The 22,027-nt window shown below is 43.9% G+C and overlaps 1 protein-coding gene across 1 annotated transcript in view; it reads left to right on the top strand.

Annotated features, from left to right (window-relative positions):
- Window positions 1-22,027, top strand: part of LOC122359836 (A disintegrin and metalloproteinase with thrombospondin motifs 16-like) — a 59,788-nt gene that overhangs the window by 29,377 nt on the left and 8,384 nt on the right. The window contains 9 exon segments of the mRNA XM_043260027.1: window positions 338-362; window positions 365-432; window positions 6,731-6,879; window positions 7,628-7,800; window positions 9,084-9,214; window positions 11,484-11,607; window positions 12,677-12,921; window positions 14,923-15,061; window positions 15,762-15,888. Of these exon segments, the coding sequence (XP_043115962.1) occupies window positions 338-362; window positions 365-432; window positions 6,731-6,879; window positions 7,628-7,800; window positions 9,084-9,214; window positions 11,484-11,607; window positions 12,677-12,921; window positions 14,923-15,061; window positions 15,762-15,888 (1,181 nt within the window).

Below are 22,027 nucleotides of genomic sequence, written 5' to 3'. Positions count from 1 at the left end.
ATGAACGAAAGATTCTGATCTGTTTTAATGCGGGCACAAAACAAAATGAAATAAGACCCTTGGTGGCAGGATCACCACATACAGAGTTTTATATGAGCTAAAACAAAGCAGACATGTCATTATTATATCCAGAGAGCCATTATTGTGCAAAGCTGCTTTTGGACAGTCACTCAGCACATGAAGAACATCTATCTGTTACATGGTGCTCTGTAATCCTTAATTTGTTCAGTATAGCTATCGCTCAGACTTCTGTCACAGTTCTTGGCAGATCTCTGGTTAGTCTTTTATCACAGTGACAGCTTCTTTACTGCGTCCGTATCGATGTGCGTCCCCGCAGGACATCTGTAAAGCCCTCTGGTGCCACGGGTCGGAAGAAAATGTGAGACCAAGTTCATGCCGGCCGCCGAGGGCTCGGCCTGCGGTCCAGAAATGGTGAGTCACGCTCACGCCACACATCCATGTCTTCAGAAGCATCTCGTCTTAAAAAGAAATCTCTGCTTCTTGTCACCGAAGGAGTTTAATCATTAACATGGTCTTCTGGTTTTTTCAGCGTGTGACATTAACCCGCGGGGAGAAAGCCTTTCAGGGGTTCTGTTGTTCTTTCAGATGGGCTTTTACAGATGTTTAGTGTCTTAAACCAGTGTTTCCAGGGAGGCAGAGACTGAGTGAACAATTCGTGAAAACACAAGCCAGATTCACGTGAGAATAGGTTCAGATCCACTGGGATGCACTGAATGTGCGCCTTTAAAACATCTATAACAGTACCTGCTTATAATATTACATTAAATAAATAAAGTCAAATTAAAACTTTCATTTAAAGTACATTTCAATTCAATATGTTTTATAATTTCTTTAATTATAATTGTATCCGTAGCATTTCATTTTCAACTCACGCAACTGATTTTATTAATTTGATATTGCATTTAAATTTGATATATTTTACATGTACTAAATTGCAACTCCGGCATTATAAATGTGTAATTACAAATGGATTTAAATACATGACTTATAAGTTCCAATAGAAATGTAATTTTCAATATATTTGACTTAATCGCAAATTCCCGTGAGCGCATTTTAGCAGTACTTTATTTCAAAGACAATTAAAGCAATTATGAAAACGATGTGCTCAAGTCCTACTAAAGCGGGTCCAAAAAGCAGGTCAAGATTGCATTCATTATAACACTTAGATTTGCGTTTAAACTATAATATATATGAATTGAGTATCATTTCTTTTTGTAGTATGTTAAACCTCATGCAGTCCCCAACACTGCTGGTGCTGATTCTAGGAGCTATTCTAGGTCTGTCTGTCTTTCATCGTCTTGAATCAGATTTTAAGTGTGTGTGTGGATCTGGATTCTTCGTTGTTTGAACGCACCGAATCAGACCCTGCGCCACCGGTCCGTGTTAGACACAGTTTTCGTCACTGCTCTCCTCCCTCTCCTGTCGTCCCGTAGGATGCCTTTCCACTGATTCTGGCCCTTCACAGCAGATTGGGTTTAATGAGCTCATGCGGGCCTCGGCTGACCTCTTTACTATCACGCCTCAGCAAAGTGGGTTAATTACAGGCCCGTCCTGAGCTCTGAACAGCTCTTCTCTTCCTGGTGCGACACGGAGGCCGGCGCTGGTGGTCTGGATGTCTTTGACACGTGTTCCTCGAGGTGTTTGGTTTGTGATATATTAGACACGACAGTTTAATCGGCGCGAGAGCCAGTGACGGTATGCATCTCTAATGATGACGCTCTCCTCTAGGAATCCTGCCCATCTGCGTTTAGGAAATATCAGCTCGGTCACGAGAGCCAGAGACTCAGATTCAGTTACACACAGGGTGTGAAGAGCGCTGGACTGGGACTATCGCTCATTCGCTCTTTAACCTCTCGCAAAGAGCTGAATTAGATGGAATCGCTGCTTGATGGGAACTGAAACGTATCCGTGAAGCTGGGACGCTCGAGCAGTAACTTTCACGCTCCCGTGTTCTTCCAGACCTTTCCCGAAAAACAAAATATGCATTGCAATTAAAAGACTGAATCTGTTCAGCTCGGGGACGATGCAAAAGCATCATAATGCGATTTTCTCATTAAAAATTAAATCCAGCTTTGCTGTGTTTGGCAAGATATTTTGTGATTATGTATCAAAAAGTACAAATTAATTTAAAAAAGTAAAATAAAAAGATTAATAATACTAATAATAAAAGTAATAATTAATAAACAAATAAAATTATAAAAATATAATATATAATAATAATATAATAATATACTTGTTGTTTTTGTTAAAAATAATAATAATATACTTATTAGTATTGTTCTTATTATTATTATTATATTGTGCAAATCAATATACTTCTTCTTTTTATTTATTATATAATTTAAAAAACGTTGGCTCTCGCTTAAGTAAAGCTAACTTGTCATAGCGCTTGTGTATCATTGCTCTTTTGTTGACTCCAGAAGACATTAAATGTGACACACAGTCATCAGTAGCACGGGTTTATTTGTAACAATAGCCAAAAATACATTGTATGTGTCACCAAGCCAGCAGAGGAGCTCTTACCTCTGGGTGATCTGCGATCACTCCTCTGCTGCTACTTCCTGTCAGAGGACTATAAATACTGCAGCAAGCCACTCAACTGCAGGTTGCATTGTTTCGCCTGTTTTGTTGTTAGATCGCCCGTGGATTATTGTCTCTGGTTTATCTGGTTTTGACCCTGCCTGTCTTCTGATTCCGTGATTGTTTGCTGCCTGACCTGACCACCGCCTGTCTCTGGATTTTGCTATTGTCTTGCCTCTGATATTCCTGTTCGCCCTGTTTGACGCCTGCCTGTTTTGACCATGCCTTCATTTAATAAAAGCCTGCACATGGATCCGCACGCCTCAGACCCTTCATACGTGACAGAATGCAACCTCACACCAGGATCCAGCGGCTTTTCACCCGAACCATGGCCAGGTATGCACCTTGCAATGTCTTTGCTAACCCTCAAGCAGGGCACCGATCACTTGAGGATTATACTCAGGAATTTCTGGACCTGGCTTACTTCTCTGATTTACCGGACTGTTTGCTAATTGAATTTTTTCACGAGGGAATAAATCAGCCACTCAAAACACAACTTGTTCGAGAGGGTCCACGTGAATCACTGGCACACTTTATTGAGTTTGGTTTAGTGACTGTGGGGTCAGCTCTCACGTTGGGTATTATGGAGGAAGAAGACACTGCATTTATTCCCAAGATGGCCGCCTTCCCCGAGCCGCTGCCCAAGATGGCCGCCTTCCCGAGCCGCTGCCCAAGATGGCCGCCTTCCCGAGCCGCTGCCCAAGATGGCCGCCTTCCTGAGCCGCTGCCCAAGATGGCCGCCTTCCCGAGCCGCTGCCCAAGATGGATGCCACCTGCCCAGAGCCGCTTCCCAAGATGGCTGCCGCCTGCCCAGAGCCGCTTCCCAAGATGGCTGCCGCCTGCCCAGAGCCGCTTCCCAAGATGGCTGCCGCCTGCCCAGAGCCGCTTCCCAAGATGGCTGCCGCCTGCCCAGAGCCGCTTCCCAAGATGGCTGCCGCCTGCCCAGAGCCGCTTCCCAAGATGGCTGCCGCCTGCCCAGAGCCGCTTCCCAAGATGGCTGCCGCCTGCCCAGAGCCGCTTCCCAAGATGGCTGCCGCCTGCCCAGAGCCGCTTCCCAAGATGGCCGCCGCCTGCCCAGAGCCGCTTCCCAAGATGGCGCCGCCTGCCCAGAGCCGCTTCCCAAGATGGCCGCCGCCTGCCCAGAGCCGCTTCCCAAGATGGTCGCCGCCTGCCCAGAGCCGCTTCCCAAGATGGTCGCCGCCTGCCCAGAGCCGCTTCCCAAGATGGTCGCGCCGCCTGCCCAGAGCCGCTTCCCAAGATGGTCGCCGCCTGCCCAGAGCCGCTTCCCAAGATGGCCGCCGCCTGCCCAGAGCCGCTTCCCAAGATGGCCGCCGCCTGCCCAGAGCCGCTTCCCAAGATGGTCGCCGCCTGCCCAGAGCCGCTTCCCAAGATGGTCGCCGCCTGCCCAGAGCCGCTTCCCAAGATGGTCGCCGCCTGCCCAGAGCCGCTTCCCAAGATGGTCGCCGCCTGCCCAGAGCCGCTTCCCAAGATGGTCGCCGCCTGCCCAGAGCCGCTTCCCAAGATGGTCGCCGCCTGCCCAGAGCCGCTTCCCAAGATGGCCGCCGCCTGCCCAGAGCCGCTTCCCAAGATGGCCGCCGCCTGCCCAGAGCCGCTTCCCAAGATGGCCGCCGCCTGCCCAGAGCCGCTTCCCAAGATGGTCGCGCCTGCCCAGAGCCGCTTCCCAAGATGGTCGCCGCCTGCCCAGAGCCGCTTCCCAAGATGGTCGCCGCCTGCCCAGAGCCGCTTCCCAAGATGGTCGCCGCCTGCCCAGAGCCGCTTCCCAAGATGGTCGCCGCCTGCCCAGAGCCGCTTCCCAAGATGGTCGCCGCCTGCCCAGAGCCGCTTCCCAAGATGGTCGCCGCCTGCCCAGAGCCGCTTCCCAAGATGGTCGCCGCCTGCCCAGAGCCGCTTCCCAAGATGGTCGCCGCCTGCCCAGAGCCGCTTCCCAAGATGGTCGCCGCCTGCCCAGAGCCGCTTCCCAAGATGGTCGCCGCCTGCCCAGAGCCGCTTCCCAAGATGGTCGCCGCCTGCCCAGAGCCGCTTCCCAAGATGGTCGCCGCCTGCCCAGAGCCGCTTCCCAAGATGGCCGCCGCCTGCCCAGAGCCGCTTCCCAAGATGGTCGCCGCCTGCCCAGAGCCGCTTCCCAAGATGGTCGCCGCCTGCCCAGAGCCGCTTCCCAAGATGGTCGCCGCCTGCCCAGAGCCGCTTTCCAACATGGCCGCCTGCCGTGCAAAGGCCTCCAGTGCCCGCGCCTCGTGCCAAGCCTCCAGTGCCCGCGCCTCGTGCCAAGCCTCCAGTGCCCGCGCGCCGTGCCAAGCCTCCAGTGCCCGCGTCGCGCCAAGCCTCCAGTGCCCGCCGTCGTGCCAAGCCTCCAGTGCCGCGCCTCGCGTGCCAAGCCTCCAGTGCCGGCGCCTCGTGCCAAGCCTCCAGTGCCCGCGCGCCGTGCCAAGCCTCCAGTGCCCGCGCCTGCGTGCCAAGCCTCCAGTGCCCGCGCCTCGTGTTAAGCCTCCAGTGCCCGCGCCTGCGTGCCAAGCCTCCAGTGCCCGCGCCTGCGCGCGCCCGCCCAGTGCCGCGCCTCGCGCGCCTGGCCCAGTGCCCGCGCCTGCGGCGCCCCGCCCAGTGCCGCGCCTCAGGCGCCGCCCAGTGCCCGCGCCTCGTGCGCCCGTCCAGTGCCCGCGCCTCGCGGCGCCTCCTCAAGTTAACCCACCTCCCACCCTTACCACACGTCGACGATGGATCCCAGAAGCCCCTGCACTCATCCTCTGCCCTCCACCTGGAGCTCGCCACGGGTCTGCCAGTCTCCATTGCCGCCGTGGGTGAAGGATCCTCGCTTCATCGTCCCGCCTCCGAGCCCCGGACTCCAGCTCGGCTTGTAGACCCGTCGGCTTCCCTTAGGCTCCTAGCTCCCTCCTCTCCACCGTGCTCCGTCAATCCACCAGCTTCACCAGGCTCCATCGTCTCTCCGGCTACGCGCCCTGGTCGGTCGTCGACCATCCGCCGCCTCAGGATTCCTCTCTCCAGCTTCGCCTCGTCCCTCCGTCCCTCCGGCTCTGTCAGGCTCCTCCCTTCCCGGCTCTACCTCAGTCCTCTGTCGCTCTGGCTCCGCCGCGTCGCCCTCGTCCCCCGTCTCTCGCATCAGTCGCCAAAGCCTGCGGTGTCGCCTGGGACCTCCAGCGCCTCTGCATCACCCTGGCTCTTCTGCTCTCCGCGCCGCCTCAGTCTCTCGACCACCTGCTCCACCGCCGTCGGTCGGCTCCATGGGGTTGATGACCGTTCCCTCTCTATGGCTCCTCCTCCGTCGGCTCCACCACTGACCATCATGGCTGGGCCTGCATCGCCTCCCGCTCCTTACTCCTCCCGTCTTCTCCTGGCTCCTCCCACCGTCTCTTCCTCCCTGGTCTCAGCTTGCTGACTCCTCCCCGAACCCCCTCCCAAGCTCCCAGTTATGTTTTGTTTTGTTTGTTTTGTGGAGCGCCAGGAGTCGCTCCTAGGAGGGGGGCTATGTCACCAAGCCAGCAGAGGGAGCTCTTACCTCTGGGTGATCTGCGATCACTCCCTCTGCTGCTACTTCCTGTCAGAGGACTATAAATACTGCAGCAAGCCACTCAACTGCAGGTTGCATTGTTTCGCCTGTTTTGTTGTTAGATCGCCCGTGGATTATTGTCTCTGGTTTATCTGGTTTTGACCCTGCCTGTCTTCTGATTCCGTGATTGTTTGCTGCCTGACCTGACCACCGCCTGTCTCTGGATTTTGCTATTGTCTTGCCTCTGATATTCCTGTTCGCCCTGTTTGACGCCTGCCTGTTTTGACCATGCCTTCATTTAATAAAAGCCTGCACATGGATCCCGCACGCCTCAGACCCTTCATACGTGACAGTATGAGTCAAAATGATCCATTTTTCTTCTACGCCGAAAATGATTAAATCATGATCTCGTTCCAAATATATTTAGTAAATCTATCTTAAAGATATCAAAACGTAATTTTTGATTAAATATGCATCGCTATGACCTTCATTTAGACAAATCTAAAGGCCTTTTATGACGCATTTAATGATTTAGTGTTTTTAAAAAGGTGAGAGTGATGACAGAGTCTTTCTTTTCGGCTCGGTTTGACGTGTGTGTTGTTGCAGTGGTGTCGTCGGGGTCAGTGTGTGAAGCAGGGGGATGATGGTCCGAAGCCGGTTCACGGTCAGTGGTCATCCTGGTCCGTCTGGTCCGGCTGCTCGAGAAGCTGTGAGAGTGGAGTGACCTACAGAGAGAGACACTGCAGCAGCCCCAGGTACACAGAGAGGGAACATTAAAAAGAGCAAGACTTCATACTTGATGCTTTACATCCTGTCTTAGATACAGAGCAAATGAAAAAAGTGTACAAGATCCTTTAAAATTCAGCCGCGCATCACAATTTTAAATAGTAAAAATATTTCACAATATTACTATTTTTACTTCTTTTTTGTACAGAGCTGGTGAGCAAAAGAGACTTCTTCTGTAATCCTTTTCAAGATAGCATTGCTATTTATCTCAAGGCAAGAACAAAACTCTTCTGAAGTACTGGTTTGAATTCTCATCTCCGCTCATTTTCAGCCAATCACCTGAGCCTCGTGCCATGAAGCACTCTATAGAAGAAGGAGAGCTAACAGAAAATGAGACACTGAGATACGTGCGATCCTGTGAAATACCGTAGCTCTGCTGGACTTTTCATTTCCCACAAGCAGGGATACAATAAAAGCTGCCGTATGGAAAATTGCTGGCATACTCAGAGAGTTTGATTCATGCTCTGATAATCATTCATCTTGTTCATCATACGATGCTTTACGCACCGCTGCACTTTATATACAAACACTTTCCTCAGCAGAAATTTCATTTTAAGCGTCAAGAAAATGGATTCCTTGTCAAAATAGAATGACATCTTAATTTCATTGGCAATGCATCTCATTACTACAACAAACATTACAGCCGCTTGGCAACCCAGAGGGACTGAATGAAGTTTCTGTTGCTGTGCATCACGCGTTTTTCTTCTTCTCTCTCAGGCCGATGTACGGCGGCAGGTTTTGCGAGGGCTCGTCTCGCTCTTACAAACTGTGCAACACCGCAGACTGTCCTCAAAACGCCGTGGACTTCAGAGCCGCCCAGTGCGCCGAGTTCAACAGCAAACCCTTCCGCGGATGGCACTACAAGTGGAAACCCTACACACGCGTGGATGGTGAGTATAATCGTGCATTTCTACCGGTCGAGAGAACGAGCCAGTGCATTTGACTAAAATCGGTATTGTTCCTATAATCGTAGTATTCACCAGCTTTTGTTTCTGCTACTCCTTCAAAGTGGAAAATGTGTCTTCCTTCCACCGCATAATAAATTCTACGCATTTATGCAACCCAAAGAACATTAATATCTCTGAAGCAAGAAAGTCATTAGTTTCCAGGAATGATTACAGTCATGCATCTTCACGCAGGTATGACTGGAATCTCTATTCTTCAGCAAGCGTCTGATCTGATGAATTAGACGGAGAAAGTTGGATCAGGTTCTATCACAAATCTGATGTATCTTAAACTATTTCATGCGCGTTCATTCGGTCGTTGGATCTTGACACTTAATGCAGATCGCTGGATGCCTGAGCAAGATCTCATGAAGGGTTTGGCTTCATCCTGATTGGCAATAATGGAAACGGGTCTTTTATTTGAATTCATTTATCAGGATTAACCCCTTGAGGTGTACCATCTCCCGCAGTGTATTACACAATCACAACAACAGAAAACAAAACACAAATTAGCATTGCATCCATAAACAAACAACAAAACACAAACATTAATTAAAGGGGAATAGGGAATAGAGTCGTTTCTCCTTAAAAGCAATCCCAAAGCACGATTCGGCCATTTCATCCATTCTTGATGACTTTTCTAAATAGGAAATGTTGCTAGATCCATATCCTTGTCTCTTCTGGAAGCACATTTCATATCAACAGTTTAGATTTTAGGATTTTGGGTGGACTTTAGCACACTTTTCCAAAAAAATCACCTATTATGGTTTAGAATGGAGATGGGGCTTCCTCAGCAGTTCTCCCCTCTGACTTTAAGGCGAGTTAATGAAGGGATTGTAGTGCTTCTAGGAAGATCCAGAGCTTTGTCAGTCTCTCTATAACCGTTTCCAGCTGTTTTCCTCCTTGCAGCTTGATCTCAAAGTTCCTCGGGCTTCATTAGTTGTAAGACTCCCTGAGTTAGTGAAGTTTGGTGTGCTTTCAGACAATTGAATACAGATGGATTTGAAAGCAAATTTAGCTGGATAACAAAGTTAGCCATTCAAACCAATCAAGATACATATCTTTTGCTAGTTTGCTGTAATTTCAAAATGTCACAGAGCAGAAATCCATGGGGGTGAATACTTTTGATACTGATTATAGGATGTGTGTTTTTAGGGAACTATGCCTAAAATTCATTGTTTGTGTGTGTGTGTGTGTGTGTGTGTGTGTGTGTGTGTGTGTTGTTCCAGATCAGGACGTATGCAAGCTTTACTGCTTCGCTGAAGGTTATGACTTCTTCTTCGCCCTCTCCAGTAAAGTCAAGGACGGGACGCTCTGTTCACAGGACAGCTCTGATGTCTGTATTGATGGCATTTGTGAGGTAATGTTTTTATTTTGACAGCATGCAAATGCTGCGTAACCTGAGGTCTTAAGTCATTATCTCTGTAGATGTTACACATGTAGACACCGGTGTTGGGGAAAGTTCCCTTTAAAACGAACGCATCACAATATTGCGTTAGTCCCTAAAAATGTAACTAATTGCATTATTTAATTACTTTTATAGAAAGCTGCCTAATGCGTAACATAACTTTTGTGTTAGCTTTCCTCCTCTGGCTTGGGCTGGCTTGTTTTTTAACATAAAATGGTCTATTTTTTGGCTAATGTAAAAAGCCCTTACACAAAAGTCAAAGGAATAAGCCTCAAGCTGAGATAAAGGTCAAGTCAAAAAGCTGAAACAAACCTTTCAGGATTTCGTAAAGAAAAGGACACAAAACATGAATTCAATTCAATTCAATTAAACAACGAATTCATTAAACGCACATGTTATCTAGTGAATTTTAATACATTGAATACTGGTTAATAAAATGGGATTAAAAGCATGAAGAATGTTTGCGTTAACATTTAATTTTAGCAGTTTTGCGTACTATTTTACTGATTTAGTTTATTTTGAGGACTGCTGAATCTGTTGTGCAGGTGAGATGAGATACTGTCTCGTTTCTTTCAAGGGTAACGTGTGTAACTTTCAGCTGAAAATGCGTCGGATGCAAAAATTTCTTCTCCATCCAGTGGTTTGTTGAGTTGTAATACATGGCTGCATATAATAAAAGCATTGCTTTGCTTCTCTCTGGTAATGGACTACTGACACCGTGTGTGTTATCATCAAAACCAGAGATTTTCAAGAAGATTCATCTGTATTGAATTCTCCCAATGTTTGTTTTAATGTTTTCTTCTGCTGTGGAAATCCCTCTTGAGAGGCAAAGAGATCAAATGTATTTCATCTCTGTTTGGTTCAGAGAAACATCTTTCTGAAGACTTTCCATCAGTTTTATATTGCGTCTTTGGATGTTTGCGGCGAAAGAGCCAACTACTATTTAGTTCCATTACATTTGAGTTCAGCCGCTGCGTTTTACTGACAGCATTTCAAATCTGCTGTTAAATTAAAAGAGAAATTATGTTAGCATGAAATAGTGACAAATTGCAGTGAACCAGAACAATTGTAGTTCAGCAGATTTAGTTTAAATAAGCAGTAATGATGAATCATCGGAATCATTTGTCATTTCATGTTTTAGATTATACACGAGTCGATGACATAAGTAGTTTGCACTGAAAATATTACACACAGAAAATATGTACACACCGAACATGACATGCATGTTGAAATCATTACCTTCTTGTGTTTCTTCCTCTGAGATAATCTTTGTAGTTCGGAGCATCTTGTACCTCTTTATTAACGTGTATGGGCCATTGATGAAAAAGGCTTTAAGCATGTTTAATCATGCAAAAAGTATACATATATATATATATATATATATATATATATATATATATATATATATATATATATATATATATATATATATATATATATATATATATATATATGTTTTGGTTTTCTGAGCAAAAGAATAAATATGATACTTATTTCTCTGATTTACAGAAAACACCTACTAAATTTTATTCAGTGTAACAACTTCAACTTCAATATAAAAATAATTACTTTTACCCCAAATACTAATTAGTTGATTTTTTTTTAATTTGCCACTATCCTAGGTTTTGCCCATTTGTCAGTATTTTTTTACTAATTAAAAACACAATAAAATTTAACAAGTTCCCTTATTCGTCCATATATTTTAATATGTGCAAGTCAGAATAATCATGTTGTTTAAATTCTTACGCAGATATTACACTGAATGACAATGCAACATTATTCCAACCAAATTTTGACATTTTATTCTCCAAAAACCTGTCTGAAACCTTGAAAGTAAGACACTGTCCATGGACATAAAACAACGTTTGTAAATTAATTTTGTTTACAGTACATGAGCATGTGTGTGGTAGACTTCTGAAATAAGAAATATAAATTCCCTGTCTGCTATCAGGTTTTAGTCCTTGGTAAACTCATGTTCATGTTCAGAGATGGTGCTGCCTGGACAGTCACTAAACAGCTTAGCTTATTATTTAAAGTGTTATTATATTTGAACATGACAGAAAGTGCTCAAATTTTAGCGGGTGAGTTGTTTTCTTTATATTTAGCCCATTTTTTTCCATCATTACTAGCTCCATGGAGGCACCTCCTCTTTTCTTATTGTTTCTGTTATTATTTGTTTCTGCTAGTGTGCTTGCTGAGAGCTCCTGGTTTGTGTTTTCAGAGAGTGGGCTGTGACAGGGTGCTGGGATCCAACGCCGTGCCGGATCTGTGTGGCGTCTGCAAGGGAGACAACTCCACCTGCAAGATCTACAGAGGACAATACACCAAACAACATTACCTGAGCCGTATGTGTCTGTCCGCTCTCTAAACACACAAACACCATTCTAGTCAGAGCTGGGGAACCAATAGCATCTAGAGTTAGATTACATTTCATTTATCATCAAATTAATTTAATCAGTTTTCATCTTCATTTTGTAAGTTATACGAGATTTGACTCATCCCCATAAATGATCTAAAAAGCTAAATTGTGATCTAAAACACTAGGCAAGAATTAACACCAGCATACGTAACAAGTAGTTTTTTTTATTGTTTGTTTGTTTCTAACTCTAAGTCATCTAACTCTCATTATAAATAAGTAGACTGTCTGATTAGTATCTGCTAAGTCTTTATTGTGATGGTCTCCCAATAGATATTCTATTGATTATAACTAACTTTGCAAATACATGTCAACTTATTCCTAACCTAACCCTACCAGTGAACTACTCTACTAACACTATACTAAGAATTAGAGTGAAACCTTTGAGTGAAACCCAACAAACTATAGGTATAGTCTATAGTAATAGCAGTGGCCTATTTTAAAGAGCATCTTATTTTTAAACGCATCAAGGTTTTTAATCACGTTATATTAAAATGTTTACAATGTTTAAAGAACGCTACAATGAAAATGCCATTTTGGGAGGAAAAAGTTATGCCACACATGCATTCTACTAACACATTGATGCAAATGAATGAGAATTAGTTGACATGCACAGTCGTTGCAGAGTTAAGGCCAAAACATACTTCATCTGTCCGCGTACATTATATTAGGTGGCTTTAACTACTATGTACTTGCATTAAAACATAAGTGCAGAGTACTTATTGTATTCATATTGCAGGTGGGAAAGGTAGGGACAGGATTGGTGGTATGGGTAGGTTTAAGGGATTAAGGTGTAAGGAATGGGTCAACAGTGTAATTATAAATATGTAATAACATAAATTAATTACATATAGGTATTTTATATAAGCACGATGTAAGAAAAAGTGCATTGTATCAAATGATGTAAGTACACAGTAGCTAAGGCCACCTAATATAAAGTGGGACCCATTTAAAAGTGCTGTTATTTTGAAAAAGGTAATTTTGTATGATTTCTGTAGAGTACTACCGTGTGGTGACCATACCTGCTGGAGCACGCAGCATTCGTGTGATGGAGCTCAACTCCTCCAGCTCTTATCTGGCCCTGAGGAATCTGCAGAGGAAGTATTATCTGAATGGACGCTGGACAGTGGACTGGCCCGGACGACACGCCATCGCTGGGGCTGTGTTCAACTACAAGAGACCGTACAATCGTCCCGAAAGCCTCAGCTCCACTGGACCCACCAATGAGACGCTGGTGGTGGAGGTAGTAGTGGCCTGTAACTTTTTAACTGCATGAAAAAGATTTATAGTTATTTGCATCAAGTGCTGGTAACGATTAGTGAATGACTATTAAAATAAATTTAGAAAAACATTCATATTCATTTATTAAAAGGAAATCTTATCAAATAAGTAGTTCACCTGAAAATAAAAATTAGCTGGAAATGCACTCACCTTGAGGCCATCCAAGATTAGGATGAGTTTGTGTCTCCATCAGTTTTGGAGAAATGTATTGCATTACTGTTTTAGAAATTAGAAAGAGTCCAAAAAATGAAAACACCACAAAAATCCACATCTCTCCAGCTGTAACACTCTAAAGAGAAAGTTGCAATATTTATTGATAGAAATGTTTATACTCGATGACGTCTTCCTAAAATGTCTAGCTTAAACACGTCCCCACTTGTCTACGTCACTGTGTGGGAGGTCTTGCAACTGTTTACACAAACAAAGAAGGCGGAGCTATTCTTCTGTCTGTAGTAGTGTTGCTGCGGGCGCCATGTTTCAAAGTAAAACTAAAACTACTTTGTTCGTGTTTCCAAAAGAGGACATGACTACAAATCAGTGTTGTGTTTACAACACTGTTCCAGAACAGATGAACACAAATATTAGAGTGTGTTCAGCACATTTACGGAGGACTGATTCCTGAATCAATGCTGACTGTGAACAGAGACTATAAAGAGACTGATTCTAACTCTGCAAGAACAGTCTGGTGCTTCTGACTCACAGCCTGCAGATACATGTTTTCCTATTTAAAGAATCTGCTGCTTACTATTCAGATGTGAATTTTGAGCAGTGAAGTGTACTGTTAGTTTCTCTGATCACAAATGCACCGATGGCATTATGTTCATGAGGCGCAGTGCAACACAACACGTAAAAACACAGTCAGTATAATCAGTAACTATGTCTTCAATGGATGCAACAAATGTCTCATTTCTGTCACATGGTTGAGGTATTCAACCAGTCACAATGCAGTGGATAAGACCATTAAGAGCACACCTGACAATTAGATCACAATTAGACGTAAAACTAGGCCTTCGGGGGGTTATCACATGTGCGCTGAAGCAGATCGAAGGGTTTTTGTAATAATATTTCTATTTCAAAATTATAAGGTAAATGACTGACATACTGACTCAATCTGCTTCAGAGGGCTTGTGATAACCCCTGAGGGCATATAGGTTAGATTTATGTCAGTTTACTTCAAAAAAATGGCCGCTATCCAACAGCATTACCAAGCTTGAAAGAAAAAAAACAAAAAAACTCTAAAATAAGACTATCATATATACCTAGGATGGCTTTGGTGTGGGTAAAATATGGGGTAATTTAAATTTTTGGGTAAATTCCTTTAATACATGCCTGATAATAATATCTATAATCAATTATGGACTATTCGGTCATTGTGGCGCTTCGATGCCACGATTAATTTTGACACCCCTATTAGAAACCATAAGTCAGTTATTTCATAATGCTTTGTCTGACTTAAATAGTCCTCTTGAAGGGAAATTGGTGGAGTTTGTAATTGGCAGAGTCCAGAATGAATGACAGAGGTATAGGATGGAGTGCCCTCTAGAGGAGATCATGGGAACTCCAGCTAGAGATCGTGACTATATGCAATAATTGAAGGCAATCATAACAGTGCCTGATTACTGACAAGCTAAAGAACCCGCCCTTTAAAACAGGTTGTTTTGTGTAATGAAAAAAAAATACAAATTATATATATTAACATGATTTTAAGGAACTCAACAAAAAAAAGTCCTGCTTCGATCTGCTTCAGAAGGCATGTGTTAACCCTTCAGAGGCATATAGTTTTACGAGCGATATATTTACTGATTGCTACTGATTTTTATATCATGAAAAAAATTTAAAATGACAGCAAAATAGAATTACGGTTAAAGCGACAGGTTCTGATAGAGTTTTTCTCAAGATTGTTTTTGTGATCTCCTGTGTGTCCTGGTGTTCGTATGGGCCGTGTGTGTTTGTCTCTGCACAGGTTCTCATGCAGGGCTGGAATCCGGGCATTCAGTGGGAATACACACTGAGCAAAGAGCATACAGAGCGACGCAACCAGCCCAAGCACAGCTACACGTGGGCCATCGTTCGCTCGCAGTGCTCAGCCAGCTGCGCAGGAGGTACTGAGTCCGATACGTGCACGTCTTAAAACAGTAACACTTTAACTGCTACAGATCTTCTGAGGGGTCAGTGATTCTGGTCCAGCTCGAGCTCATTATGCCCTGTTGATTGCAATACACATGCAATCTCATGCTGGTTAAATTTACAGGTGTTTGTAATAAAAATGCATACGTGCCGTAAATAAACCTGAATCAAAATTGTATTTTTAGTGACATATTTACACTCATGCATTTGGAAGATGCTTTTATCCAAAGCAACTTGCATCTTATTCAACGTTTCGCTTTCAGCAGTGCGTGCATTCCATGGAAATCAAACCCTCGTGCATCACTACCCCACTGAACACCCAGACATACACTAAGCTCGTTCATGAGAGTTTATGAGAGAAGCTTCCAAGATCAATCTAAATGATCTGAGTGAAACCCGATAGCATTGCTGTGCAGGTGTAACTCTATAGCTGAATCTGTGAGGTCTGAGCTGACATGGGTCGTACCCCCTCACCAGAGCTGACATTATCATCAGTGATGGCCTAGAGAGCCTGAGGCCGGGTCAGCTGAAAGAACAATACCTGTGTTAGGATGTCCTTTAACCTGGGACCTTTCTTCAACTCAAACTTTCTTTGAGTTCATGTCACAGGGTTTTGTGAGGCATTACATTTAGCTTCATATAAGTCCTTGTTGTGTGTGTGTGTTCGTTCCTCAGGTCAGATGGTCAGTAAATCAGTCTGCTACAAGGATCTGAGGATCCAGGTGAACACGTCTTACTGTAACTCACGATCTCGGCCGTCCACCGGAGCCACGTCCTGCAACACACAGCCCTGTCCCGCAAGGTAACGTCATCACAGACCTCCTGAGCCCCACTCGGACACATGTCAGACACCGCTGCTAATTTTATACTATTTATATAGTTTTGTAGTATTTATTAGTATTAACATTAGGTTTATTTTGTGGGGTTTTTTTCAAAATTAGAATTATGTACTTTTCAAAGTATCCTAGATAAATTATCTAAAAATATGATTAGATGGATGGATGGATGGATGGATGGATGGATAGATAGATAGATAGATAGATAGATAGATAGATAGATAGATAGATAGATAGATAGATAGATAGATAGATAGATAGATAGATAGATTGATTGATTGATTGATTGATTGATTGATCAAAACACTGTGCATGCTTGTGTTATGTTCCTCAACAAATGCAGTTAAAACCACAAACCAATCATTTAAAGTTTGAATTACATACTTTTATTATGTTTGATGCAAGTATTTGACACGAGACGCAGATGTTGTCTAATCTCTTGTTACTGTAGCAGATATCAGGGTGTGTGTGTGTGTGTGTGTGTGTGTGTGTGTGTGGTTTCAAACCGCACTGCTCATGTTTTCTCGTGTCCATCACCAGATGTTTTAGGAGCGTTTCCATGGCAGCGTCATGCAGAGCACGTTTTTGTCTCGATTATCAAGCCTAGTCCAGCTAGACCCTAGAGCCGAGTAATTACTAACAATGTCCAATGGCTTGGAAAGATAGACGCGGAATGACGCTCGCATGAGCTCTGCCAGGATCTCAGTTCACAGAGCAGGTTTTGTGCTTCCCCGAGAGCTGACAGAGAGACTCACGTGTCTCTAAGAGCTGCTCTTAAGGCATTAAAGTGTCTGAAGCTCCTGTAAACCTGCCTGATGCTCAGCTGATTGTTTCCCAAGTGCAGCGCTGTTTTCCTTGGCAGTGAGATCCAGCTCTTTCTCCTCCGTTTCCGACTCTTGCTCAGTTTCTAAGTTTCTCACATATCTTGAGCGTAAGAGGCAGATCATGCACTATAATCCTGCTAAGCGTCTGCATCTGTGCCGTCATTATCACTCTAAACACACAGCTGCTCATAGTGATGGGAAAAAAAACTGCACTGCAGCTTCTCCTGTTTGCCACTTAAAGACCTGGGCATCCCTTGACAATAATAATCATAATAACCATAATAATATATATTTAGGGCCCAAGTACAGATGGTGCCAGGACCCTATTGGAATTGCTCAGTTTCATCTTTTAGATGCCTAGATGCCTTTTAAAAGAGCTCGTCTGATTTCCATTGGTAAAATATTCCAGATTTTGGAGTAATAAAGCTCTTTAAACCTCTAAAGCTGCACATTCACCTGGACCGAGAACCTGCTTCCACATGAGTCCAGTGATTGAAACGCTCAATGGGTGTGAGAACATGCTTCATCCATCATGCTTGCATGAACTCAAAGCTGATTTGATGGCTGACAGAGAAGGGCATTGCCCAGTAAACGTGTTGAATTGGCTCGGCTCGGTCTGGGCGAGGCGGGGTGAAAGGTCACCTTGGCTAACTGGCATGTCTTGGGTGTACCCTACATTACTCACACGCTGGCACCTCCGTCCATCCACCGCTGGGACAGTGACAAAGGTGACCTCAGATCAGCACCAAATCTGGACAATTGTAGACCAGCACGGGCTCATTGGATTCGACAATTCATGACAGGCAGATCAGAGAAACAGAGAGGCTGTTTTGTAGGTTTGTTGTTGTTGCTTCTATGGTTTTTCCATGATGTTTGACAATCGGATGCACGTCGTTCTGATTTGAGATGTCAGAAATGTTATTATTTATTCCGCACCGTTGTGCAACAACCTGTTCTGACAGAATAATCTGAGCTGAGACAATGCGAACGAGAAATATCCGTCTCGATCCGCGTACAGTAATGTTTCTAATGTGTTGATTTATGGCGGAGGATATTGAATATGCAGTGAGCTCATGGCTCTTCGGGAGACGCTGGAGAAACGCTCTGGTGATGAAGGTTCATGCTTAACCTGCTGCTGAAAAACGAGGGCTTTGGAGGGATGAGAGCATGTCCTGCAGGATTACCGACAGGGTTTTGGCTCTGCTGGGACTGAGGAGAACCAGGCGAGATCGGCTTTAAGACGAGAGAAGAGTGACACGATAAAAACACGACTGTAATACGACTGTCAGCCCGAGCACGTCAACAGATGTTTCTTTCTGCCAGTGGTCAGTGAAAGGTATTTCAGAAAATGCTTTAAACAGTTATAAACCATTTAGACACCTGAGCACAAAAGCAGTCTTAAGCAGCTCAAATATTATATATAGTTTTATATTATGTATAGTTTTAGTGTTTCATGATTTGTTTGTTTATCACTGATATCATTTTAATATTTAGTTTATGTTGAAACGATGAATGCTATAATTGCTTGTTTTATAGACAGAAATGAAAAATGACATTTTAATAAAAGCATCGGTGCTAATGGCCACCATAAGCAGCCATGACACCTAGCCTAGTTCTAGACTAAATGTAAATCTGAGCTGTTTAAGCTGAAAGAAACGCTGATCTTTAAATATGTCAATGACTTTCTTTTGATGTTTTTCTCCAAAGCATGCTTATAAAAATGACTTAGTATCGCTAAAAGTACAACAAAAAGAATGTGTTGTTTTGTAAAGTTAATGCACATTACATTAGGCACTGGTCTCCGATCGGTTCTGCCGTGTTTTTTGTAACACACTGCTGGTGAGAGATGAGCCGCTCAACATATCGGAAAGTGTTGATGGCTTTAGAGGAGGACAGACGGACCAAAAGCACGCCTGTCATGACCGTTACATCAGCCTCTCGTGAAATCCCTGAAAGAGAAGGATGATAAAGTGAAAGATCCAGTTGGCAAGCACCCTTGAAACTGCAATAGCAATTCTCTAAAGGCCAGTCTAAAACTGTAACAACTGCATAGCAACGCCCTGGCAACCACCCACAACACCCTCTCATCAGCTTCAGCGCAAGCGAGCATCTCTCGTTTCTTCAGATGTGCTTGAGAGAGCAGTGTTGGGTGTTTGTGAGACAGTTCTATCTCTGGATGAATCTGATTAAACCGGTTTCCCTGGCACGCAGATGATCTTCCAGCCAGAGATCCTGTGTCCTCTTATGTCAGTCTTCCCAGAAAATGCTGACTTGGTGCTGAAAAGTGATCCGTCCCAGCATTGAGTCTTCATGGGCTTCCTGCCCTGAGAGAGAGAGAGAAAGAGTATCCCTCAGGATACGGTGAAATATCTCGATCCTCTAGAAAGCATGAAGGAATCACACAGGGAAGAGATTCAGGGGGCATCGCAGACAATAACTATATGAAATACACTGAAATAATAACTCTGAATTGACTGCTAGCGGTTGAATAAGTGCTGCAAAAACAAAGGCTTTCCGCCCCGGAACACACATTTCAGAGTAGAACTACTGGCTATAGCATTATTAAAACTATTAAACATAACATGACTCCTTGCAACGTAATCTTACGATAGACGGTGACTTTGTGTCATATCTCTTCACCTGTCTCTGAAAAAGACTGGATTTTAAAATCATCCTGCACATGCATCCTGCTTTTATTCAACTATGTGATTACACATTAAAAAATATACATAACCGGAAGAATCAATACACCACTCTTCAGCTTCCTGTAATCAGTTCCACTGTGATAAAGGTCCACTAGGCAGAAAGTCTCCTCACAGCCGAGACGGTACCAATCTAGTTGTAGAATTTAATCAACTTTGGTCAATTTATATAACCTCGCATCCTGTAAGAAAATGAAAAAAGGTTTGACGTAGGCTTTCAAACACATTCAAGCGTTCACGAGAGAGAGTCGGGTTCTGGCTTCTTGACCTCTGACCTCTGACTCCTCATACGAAATCCTTTTTACTTCTCGGTTTCGACTTTTAATCGTTACGGTGATTCGACTTGATGCGAACGCGCATGCAGCCGTTGCAGGAAGTCAGCGATTTGAGTTTTAATTTTAAAAATAGAAATATTTTTCTTACAAAACCCCATCGATCTTCTTCAGAGGACATGATAAACCCCAGAGGCATACAGTTTCACAGTGTACATATATATTTGCGGCTCTTCAAAATAATGCCCGCTATCCAGCAGCATTACCAAGCTTGGAAGAGCCAGGATAATTTTTTACAGACAGTGTTCGTCTGAAAGAAGAAAGTCACCGACACCTAGGATGGCTCGGGGGTGAGTAAACTATGGAGCAATTTTCACTTTTGGGTGAGCTGCTCCTTTAAGGCCCCCCCGTGGCACCGCTGAAAATGCAGCATGTTCTTGAGAGTATTTTGGAAGGCAGCAAGTCAAGCGTGTAGCTAAAAACATTTGCGTTCACGCTCGTAGATTATGTTCTGTGGCTGCGAGACACTTTTGGGTGATGAGTCACTCGGCCAAACATGTGCCGGTGTCCATCCAGTGTCCTGACCACGGCTTGGTGAAGTCACGGCTGTAGCAGGTGCTCTGAGAGGTCTCTCGCTCTCACGCCTCTGTAAACAGCGTTTATTGCATCGGGTTTATCTGATGTCCTGTACGCTTGGCTTGAGCTCTTTGGGTTTCCGAGAGGCCAAGGTTAAAACCTCTCCAAACTCAGCACATAATCACACACACACACACACACTGCATATGAAGTCTGCTTGGAAAATATACTTAGCTTTCATTAAACTTTTATACTTTCATTTACATTTACTTTTATTTTGTGTATCTAATGAATGACATTCACACATTGAAGTTTCCAAAAAACCGTTGTGATATTATCATCCTCAAGCAGTGTTTCTCAGCCGCTGGTGATGTAAATGTTTGCTTCACCCACATCCACTCACATGTGTACACATCTCTTACATAAGCAGTCATCTCCCGAATACAGACAGCATGCACAGACACACTTTGAGTATTTTAGAGCACCTCATTATTTGATCTTCAGTCCTCAGTGCCAGTAAAGAGCATGGAGAAGCCATTACATCACGGAAATAGGTGTAGGTTCACATTTAGAGGCTGACATCACGGCGGTCGGGGTGAAAGGTTCGCGTCGGGACGTGTGCGATTATTTTGAAATAAAGTTGTTTGTGTTAAACGTCTGAATTTATGTAGCAGCACTGGCGTAAAACTGATAGATAGGGCCATTATAGAGTATAATGTCCGTGCTCAGTCATATTTATGGGACAAATAATTAAAGTCTGATTGGCCAGACGAGTGCCAGCTGCGCCGTATGCATTACGGCTCAAATCACGGAGGAGGAAAGCTGAGACCTGGTGAAATCATAGATGTGTGAACGTTTAATCCGGTTCATAATTAATAAATTCACACAAACGGGTTCATGGCAACCGAGACACGCGACGGCATATTCCCTGTGAAGTAGCACCAGGAAGTCTTATATTTGTAAAAAGAGCCAGCAATACATCGTATGGGTCAAAATTCTTCAAGAACACTTTATTCTGATGTTCCAATATGTTCCAATAACTCTCGTTACAGTATTATTGATTAATATCTGCTAGCTCTTTATTGTGATTGGCGTGAATTCCAACAGACATTGTGTACACGCTCAGAAATAAAGGTACAAAGTTTTTGTAGCTTTTATGTACACTTTAATGTATCTTTAAGGACCCTTTAGGTACAAACATCTTTTGTACCTAAGAGATACTGACTACACTATACTTATCAACTTATTCTAACCAGACCCGTTCACTAATACTCTACTAACACTCTATTGAGTTAGAGGATATTTATTTGCACTGTAACCTGAAGTCAACAGAACACTATTAAAGGGACCGTCAAAATAAAGTCAAACCAATTCTTCTTTCATGCCAAAATTCTTTTGGATGTTAAGGATATTCCATGAACATATTTAATAAATGTCCTACTGTAAGCATATAAGAAATAATGTTTGAATGGTAATATGCTTTGCTAAGGACTTCATTTGGATAAACAATAAAAGTGATTTTTTTGCACCCTCAGATGCAAGGTCAAAACACTTATATGACTGGGTTTGTTGTCCAGAGTCACATGTTACTGAGCTCCTTTCATTGCCAAAGGCACCTCTTAAAGCAGAAGTGATTTGATGTGGGCTGTGTTTTGAAGAGGATGTTGGTGCTGCAGCAGCGATGGATGCCGCTGGTCAGAGCTGTTGTTCGCTCCAGGCCCGTGATGTGCT

Source organism: Puntigrus tetrazona, chromosome 16 (assembly GCF_018831695.1).
Source record: "Puntigrus tetrazona isolate hp1 chromosome 16, ASM1883169v1, whole genome shotgun sequence".
In the NCBI taxonomy this organism is placed as follows: domain Eukaryota; kingdom Metazoa; phylum Chordata; class Actinopteri; order Cypriniformes; family Cyprinidae; genus Puntigrus; species Puntigrus tetrazona.
Note: the sequence above shows the minus strand (reverse complement) of the source record. Positions and strands in the feature narration are given on the sequence as shown.